Below are 8,491 nucleotides of genomic sequence, written 5' to 3'. Positions count from 1 at the left end.
AAAAAAAACAACGTTCACATTCGTGCGATTTTTTGCGCAGCTCGTCAGTGAACAACGGCTCTGTGTAGTAAATGCTGCTCAATGTGAAAGCACGCACGTGATGGAGATTTACCGCTGATTACAGAACCGGCTTTGACAAGATGCGCATTAAATAATCGCATGCGATTTATCGTGCACTGATGTCAGACTCATTTTGAATAATAAAGTTTGTTAAATACCCTGCCTCCATTACATAAGCCTATGTTTGTAACATCATTATAAGTGTTTGATCACCACATTTGAGTTATCATTGCAAAAAATGTATATGTTTATATATTCTGTTTATGTAGACTATATACTGTATTCTATATACAGTAAGTCAAAAGTTTGGACACACGAATGGGAAGTGTCCAAACTTTTGACTATACTATAATATAGCCTACACAAAAAATATCGGCTGATATATCAGTCTTTTTTTACTCCCTAATATTGGTATCGGCCCCCAAAAAACCCATATCGGCCAGGCTCTACATAGAAACAGAAAATTATCAAAAGGTCGTGAACAGCTCCAGCAGCTCCAAGAATCTCTATCTAATAATTACAGCAATTCAGACATGACACGAATGCAGCATAATACAAAAGTGAATCATCTTAAGGGAACAATAGTGCTAGACAGTAATGTTAAACATCCATTGAACTCACAGAAAGGAAGTCCCCTGCATTGAGGCCAATTGGCTCGTTGCGTGTTGAGAGGATGATTCCTGTAGAAGGTTTAGGTTTGGTGGTTGTAACCACAGGACGAGAGGGAGAGGTCACTGATGTGGTCACCACTGCTACTGGATGGGGAGCAGCAGCAATCACTGTTGGTTCCACTCTTTGAACTGGAGTAGAGGAGGTAATGGGACCTTTCAACTGTCCTGCCTGAAAATACACAAACAATCATCATAAATCACAGCCTACACTTAGGACTTACTTTATCAAGAGACATTTAAGAAATGGAAAACCTACCCTGTCTATTACTGGAGTTACAATCTTAACTGCTGGGCCAGGTTTCTCAAGTACACTCTCTGAGAAAGAGTGCTCTAGGGGAGCTGCGAAAGGTTCTGTTCTTTTAGGTGGAGTACGTGCTGCATGGAAAAGGATGGAAAGACCCAGAAACAAAAGCAAATGAGATTATATACCGTGGCACATGTGAAGCAGCATGTGTGAAAATTGTCTAACCTAATTTTGTGCAAGTAAAACTCACAGATGGCACTGCGCGGCTGAAAGATCTCTTTATAATCTTCTGGGTTGGTGATTTCTGCACTGCTCTCCTTGTCTTCTTTCTCATCCTCACTGCTGGGACTTCTCCTCTCTCCTTCTGGACTCCGGCGATCGGCCTCTGAACTCTGCTTCATCCTACACGAAGCACAGAAGATCAGCATCCTTAAATGCATTTGAAAATATCAGACAAACCTACTCAAAAGCTGTTTTTTGCACTGTTATGACATGTTAAGATAGAGATACACAATTTAAAAGTTTGGGGTCGGTAAGCTTTTTTTTTTTTAATGATTTTGAAAGAAGTCTCATGCGTACAATAGCTGCATTTATTTGTAAATGTCTTTCCAGGATTCTTTGAATAAAAAGGTTTAAAAGAACAGTATTTGTGAAACTGACTTTTGTAACAACATAAAAGCCTTTACTGGTCACTGATTAATTTAATGCATCCTTGAAAAATAATAATAATAAAAACACCACACATCATTTAGATTTAAGCTTTTATCCAAAGCAACAGCATTTAAGCTAAATATTTAAATTCATGCATTCCCTGGGAACCTCTTGGTTAACTCCATGCCCCGTTTAAGCTACAATCAGCGTAAAAAAAACACCATGCTGACGTTCTTTTCCAGAAGGGACATTCTAAGGTCTACATGAGTGTATGCAACGTTCATCCATAAGACAAAGACGAAGAGAATCTCACTCCTGTCCAGTGCAAGATGTAGTGGGTCGTTCGTAATTCCGCCGTAGTGTTGATCCCAGAGCAGATGTGGGAGCTGGGATCGGCTTGTCCTGAATCAGCCCTTGGATCACAGATCCTGACTTCTTCACTCGGTTGAGATCAACGACGTACCAGCTCACATTATTTTGACTGTAGGACACCGCAATCTATTCAAGAGACAGATGACAGACACTGTTAAAACGCCTTTTAACACTTTCCTCCAGAAGAGTTTCCCAGAAAGCGTTTCTGGTCAGATGGCCCCTGTACACGTCTTCAGAGATCAGAGTGGAAATGGTCACCACAGGACCTCTCCCACCAAACAGGTTCATTTAATCATCCCAGAAAGCAAGAAGAATGCTAGTTCACAAATTAGTACAGCTCCCACTCACGTCTGTATGTAAAAAGAAAAAAAATGTATATAAAAAAATAAAATTTAAAAATTTAAAAAAAAAAGTACAAACCATTTGGTTGTTGCTGATGGCCAGGTCAGACACTTTGCCCCAGCCTACATGGACTACATCAAAGCAGCGGTCAGGCTCCCAGCCATACACTCGTAGTGTGTTCTCAGAGCCGCTGTACAAGCAGCTACCATCAGGATTAAACAATATACTCCTGCAAAAAGGGAAAAAGGCAGGATTAAACAATATACTCCTGAAGGGGGAAAAAAAAAAAAAAAAAAAAAAAAAAAAAAAAAAAAAAAAAAAAAAAAAAAAAAAAAAAAAAAAAAAAAAAAGCACAAGGGGCAAAAAAAAAAAAAAAAAAAAAAAAAAAAAAAAAAAACAAAGGCAGAGAATTCAGCTCGGGGTCAGAGAAAAACAAACATATCCAGACTGGAAAGCATATAAATCACCTCACAACTCCCGTCTCGCACTCTGACGAGCCAATCATGTTGAATTTCTCCAGGTCCCACAGCTTAACAGTCCTGCAGCAAATACACAAAATACATAAAGAGGGTGCCAGAATAAAGCTGGGCAAAAGCAGCACTTAACAGGTTTAATTTAAGCCACATTATTTATAGACAGACAAACACAACCTCATACACACACAAAAACACTCAGTACCGATCTGCACTCCCAGAGGCGAGCAGGTACTCATTGGGGTGGAATTGCACAACATTGACTGCTGATGTGTGTGATGTGAATTCAGTGATCATCTTGCCTGCTATCAGATCCCACAGCTAGATGGGGAGCAGAATGAGTGTACACATTAAAAACAATTCCTTCTCCATTCAACAAGGCAAGATAAGGTCCAAAATTAAGATGTTCAGCATAGGTCTCACCTTTACTGTGCTGTCATCACTGGCTGAAGCAAGCCATTTCCCATCAGGACTGAAGGCTAGACACCGCACAGCCTGAGTGTGACCCTGCCAAGAGACACATTCATATTAACCGCATAAACAAGGCCATCATCACATTCATTAAGAGCTTGTGCATGTGTACCAGATAAATGAGACACTTTCTAAACAAGTGCTTTAAATGGCACACTTTAATGGTTTTGCATTGAAAGCCTTTTAAACAAAAAACAAAACAAAAAAAAGAAAATCCAGTTTTAAAGAGAAAGCGCATAAACCAAAGGCTGAATCTTGCAACACAAGACAAAACACACCATTACACAAAATAGCAGAGTAAGATAGATTGAGAGCACCTCACTAATCCACAGATTAATCATGTGCTCAGACACAACCGATTGTTAAGGGTGATTAGCCTGGCTTCTGATTTTACAGACACACACACACAAATCCAACATCAGTCTTGTACTTGCCTTATACCTGAACACACATCCTTTCCTTCTCACATCCCACAACTAGACAAAAAAAAAAATTTTTTTTAAAGAATTAAACTTTGAAGAAATACACAAATCTCAGTAAAACGTAGTAAATGAGTAAGAATCAAATTCTTTAATTACTCAGAGCACAACTTTTTATACAACTTTCAAGTCAAATGCATTTAACATGCCTTAATATTGCTATCCACAGAGCCAGACGCCAGGTATTCTCCCATGGGGTGAAAGTCCAGACTGCAGACACTGGCCTTGTGCCCCATCAAAGTGCGCAGAACTTAAACAAAGAAATTAATTAGGCTGTGGATAAACATACTTTGAACAATTTGTCCATTTCAGAAAGTGTTTCTGGTCAGATGGCCCCTGTGCATGTCTTCATGGATCAGAGTGGAAGGATCACTACGGGACCTCTCCCACCAAACAGGTTCATTTAATCATCCCAGAAAGTGAGAGGAATGCCATTTCACTGCATTGGTTTTTCTTAATCATCCATCTCTACATCAAATATTGGCCTGGTGCCCCATTAGTGTGCAGAACATCAATTCAAAAGCAAGCAGACACATTTTTGCCCATGACTTACCAATTATCATTGACTGGGTGAATCTCAAAGGGTGTCAAGAAAGTTGTGCATCATATTTCACCCTATAACCCTAAAGATGCAATTTTACCATAAATAAAATGAAGTCTATATTTAGGACCATTAGAATATTTTACATTACTGAATTATTATATTTTTTTCTCAGTATGGTAATGAGTTGTTTTTTTAATGGTCTTCAAAATATAATTTCTAAATTCATACCCACTTTGAATTTAAAAAGTGCCTTTCCTAACAATTTGACGCAAGTACACAGTAGTTCATGACATCCAATATAAAGTGGTACCCTTCTCTTGATTTTGGAGATCAACTTTCTCTCCACATTTTCTTTAGCTTTGATACAAGATTTTCAAGAGAATCGCCCCGTTTCTTAATTTAGATTTTATGTTAACCAAAATGCAAAAGCTGCAGCACAAACCGCATACTTTTAGCAGCCTCCAAATCCCAAAGCCGGAGAGAGCCAGACTGAGAACCAGCCACCACACGCTCTTCAGAACTGTTGAACTGGATACACTCCACAGGGCTGGTGTGGCCCGTCAGACTCTACAGAACAGACATACACTGCATCAAATAGCTGCGAGACACTTATTTCTCAAAACAAATAACAGAGAGGGTTTTACCATAATGCAGTTTGGTTTGCTGACAGCCCAGATATTGACTCTGCAGTCCTCGCCGCCAGTGGCCAGCAGGCGACCAGATGCCTTCCCCAACACCAGTGAAGACACATTGCTGGAATGAGCCACAATCTCCTCTGAACAACACATGACAAAATAAAAGCCAGTCACATTTACCACAACTTCAGAGATCTTGACTATTTAAAACATTCTGCTGTCTCATGACCAGGAACTTTATACTCACGCAGTTTCCATGATGTTATAATGGTGTTGGTGAGAGCCATTGTGATGATCGTGTGATTGAGTCAACTCACTCTGCTCATGTCACCAACACATAAATGTTAGGGATGTGATGGTTTTACATTACATTCTCGGTCCATCTCTTAAAATGAAAGAGTTCAAAGACAGACGAAAAGCAGAGTAAATATGCTGAGCATAATGATCACTCTGAACTTCAGGAGACACCTCTATGCCAAAAAGTGTCCCTTTTCAATCACTTCTGGACATATCACATTCTGCTATTAGTTAATGAATGAATACATCTTAAAGCTTAGATTATAGTTGTATTATGAACAATTGCCTGTGTCTATAAAGAACAATGTGTGAGGGGCAAAATCTAAGATAACAAAACTGATACATAGGCCTACAGCCTATTTTTTTTTAAGCTGCAACATGAGACTTCATCCTCGACCTTTCATGACTGGCTTTTAAAGTACAGGTCTAATATGGGTGACATTTGATACAGATACAAGACACAAAAAGTTGTCTTTTTAAACCATTTCATGAACTTGCTTAACTTTTTATTGGAAGTAAAACAACTTTTTACAAAATCCCAACTTTTCTCTTGAAAACATCTCAAAACACATTTAATGAATGGCTATGTTCTTCTTAATTTCATCTGAATATCTACATTTCTGTCATTTAGTCAGTCAAAAGTCTTAAAGTTAATTGATGTAATGTAATAAAAGTAATAATGTAATAAAGTAGGGATGAGTCACGATTTTCAAATATTCGATTAGTTCAGGGGTGGCGAACTCCGGTCCTAGAGAGCCGCAGCCCTGCAGAGTTCAGCTCCAACCCTAATTAAAACTCACCTGCCTGTAGCTTTCTAGTAACCCTTCAGACCTTGATTAGCTTGTTCAGGTGTGTTTGATTAGAGTTGAAGCAAAACTCTGCAGGGCTGCGGCTCTCCAGGACCGACGTTCGCCACCCTTGGATTAGTTGATTTAATTATAGAATATCGAATAGGTTATGCGATTATTGTCTTAAATGTCCCCATGTTTTCCGTACTGATGCGGTGGTGACGCGTTCATGTCAGCAGCGGGTGGCGCTGCCAATAACGCACCTAAAAGCCGTCAAAGACAAGAGAAGAACACATTGTCTCACGTGCACACTGTAGACTTGCAAGGCATAAAAAAAGACTTGCGTAGCATCTAACGGTTACAGTAACTTGGGACTATGTCAAATAAAAGCTCTGTGCGGACCACAAACACCCCCGACATGGTTAGAGGTGTGGCTGAATCTGTATTCAGAAAGGCGCGGAAGACAAATAACACATTCTACGGAGCCACTAAAGGGACATGGTTAGCCGCTTGCTAACGGTAGCCTGTTACATTACAGTACATAAAATTTCACTTACCACAAAAACAGAGTAAGGCGAGATGACTGATAGGATGATGGCGAATGATTTGCAGATCCTGAGCACCACTGACAAACATCTAATCTTGTAAAATGTGTGGTAAGTACTGCAGAGTGCTGCTCCATATGTGTGATTGCGAATCTCGAAAGTGAAAGTAAAAAAACAAGCATGCGTTCATAAGCGATTTCAATGCCCCGTATATTAATAACGACTCCCTGATGCCCGTAGTTTATATACATTTATATTTTTAGTCATAATTAGTGTTGCTATTATGACAATTATAATATCGGCAACTAACCATTAGTACATTCTTATGCCTGTATGCAAGTCACAGAATAAATTTACATTTCAGACGAATCTTTTTCACTTGGTTTCTGCTTCGTTACTGGTTATTCAGTTACTACATTTTAAATTATAAACCAGATTAGCAAGGGGTGGCTTTGTTCCAGGTAACGTTAGGGGGCCAGGGGGTCATGTTACTTACCCCAATAGTAAACGCACATTGTTCTCTAGAGCTCATATAACACCAATTAAAGCAGTTATTCGATGTAAAATCATGTTTATCATGAGAAAACGCTCAAAGTCAAGGCGTTTATGGACAAAGAGCAGCCAGGTAACGCCATTTCAAACTGATCTTTCACGTGTGGCTGAAACCCAACCTTATTAGTCTAAAAAACATTTATGCACACGCACGCACACACACTACCGGTACATAAAGTCCGAAACTGGTGCTAGATTAAATAAATCATCGAGGCATATCCAGCTGAAGTCACTTTGCCACGCGAGCATTCGTCACAGCTAACGTTAGCAGTTGTATGTGAAAATGAACAATTTGTAAGCAATCAATATTTTCCCATCCTATCCTTATTTCTTTCTAACTCCATTAAAGGCCTTACTGACAAGCCATACTGATACACATAGTAACGTTAACAGGTTAACGTTAGAGACTTAAACTTGTTGTCGGATAACTTTCCGCTAGCTTCATAAGGTGGCTAACCAACTCATCTGAACTGTAAACAAATATCCTGCATTTACTTGATTGTCTTATCTGCTGTGTGATGCGGTTAAAGTCCAGGGACCGTTGGCGTACATTTATGAGATTAAAATTGACGATAACACACTCGACCGATAAACATCGACCCACTTTACACACTTAAATGTCGCTGTTGTTTCTGATTGTGTTGCTAACCAAGTTAGCGGTAGCTTAGCAACAGTTCTCCTTACCTTCCTTGTGTTGGTGACGGTCAGTCTGGGTTAAATGGGGACTCCCATGACTGCAGTCTGTCGATAGACAGATCAGATCAGCACTAATCAGAAAAAGATTAGTTTAGGACGAGAAAAGATCCGAGTGCGCGCATTTCAGCGTGCGCATGCGCATTGGATACATGTCTTGGTCTCAATCCTGGTTCTGCAGCAGCCTTTATTTAACACAGGGGTGCCAAACTCAGTTCCTGGAGGGCCGCAGCCCTGAAGAGTTTATTTGCAACTCTGGTTCTGCTGCAGCCTTTATTTAACACAGGGGTGCCAAACTCAGTTCCTGGAGGGCCGCAGCCCTGAAGAGTTTATTTGCAACTCTGCTCAAACACACATACCATGTAGTTTTCAAATAAGCCTGAAGGACTTGATTAGTTGGATCAGGTGCATTTAATTAGGGTTGCATTTAAACTTTGCAGGGCTGTGGCCCTCCAGGAACTGAGTTTGATATCCCCGATTTAAAGGGGTCATATGATGTTGCTAAAAAGAACATTATTTTGTGTATTTGGTGTAATGAAATGTGTTTATGCGGGTTAAGGGGGAAAAAAAACATTATTTTCCACATACTGTACATTATTGTTTCTCCTCTATGCCCCGCCTTTCTGAAACGCGTCTTGGAAGGCCAAACAAAGTAGTTTCGCTTTCACAACGAA

General features: G+C 39.7%; 1 protein-coding gene across 3 annotated transcripts in view; it reads right to left on the bottom strand.

The window, feature by feature from the left end:
• LOC107711579 (katanin p80 WD40 repeat-containing subunit B1) overlaps nt 1–8,064 on the bottom strand; it is an 11,968-nt gene extending 3,904 nt beyond the window's left edge. The window contains exons 1-14 of one of the 3 annotated variants that reach the window (XM_016516580.1): nt 7,809–8,064; nt 5,190–5,325; nt 4,952–5,082; nt 4,757–4,874; nt 3,913–4,013; nt 3,719–3,760; nt 3,237–3,320; nt 3,019–3,134; nt 2,808–2,879; nt 2,419–2,569; nt 1,940–2,124; nt 1,226–1,377; nt 988–1,106; nt 682–900 (exon numbers count right to left, since the gene is read on the bottom strand). In XM_016516580.1, the coding sequence (XP_016372066.1) occupies nt 682–900; nt 988–1,106; nt 1,226–1,377; nt 1,940–2,124; nt 2,419–2,569; nt 2,808–2,879; nt 3,019–3,134; nt 3,237–3,320; nt 3,719–3,760; nt 3,913–4,013; nt 4,757–4,874; nt 4,952–5,082; nt 5,190–5,229 (1,530 nt within the window). In that variant the 5' untranslated portion in view covers nt 5,230–5,325; nt 7,809–8,064. Of the gene's footprint in view, nt 1–681; nt 901–987; nt 1,107–1,225; nt 1,378–1,939; nt 2,125–2,418; nt 2,570–2,807; nt 2,880–3,018; nt 3,135–3,236; nt 3,321–3,718; nt 3,761–3,912; nt 4,014–4,756; nt 4,875–4,951; nt 5,083–5,189; nt 5,326–6,584; nt 6,606–7,808 lie in introns of those variants that run through there. The other 2 variants (XM_016516582.1, XM_016516581.1) reach the window with 2 other exon arrangements.
• Between the last annotated feature and the right edge of the window lie 427 nt (nt 8,065–8,491).

The sequence above is a fragment of the Sinocyclocheilus rhinocerous genome, unplaced genomic scaffold, assembly GCF_001515625.1.
Source record: "Sinocyclocheilus rhinocerous isolate Xijiao unplaced genomic scaffold, SAMN03320098_v1.1 scaffold837, whole genome shotgun sequence".
NCBI lineage: Eukaryota > Metazoa > Chordata > Actinopteri > Cypriniformes > Cyprinidae > Sinocyclocheilus > Sinocyclocheilus rhinocerous.
Note: the sequence above shows the minus strand (reverse complement) of the source record. Positions and strands in the feature narration are given on the sequence as shown.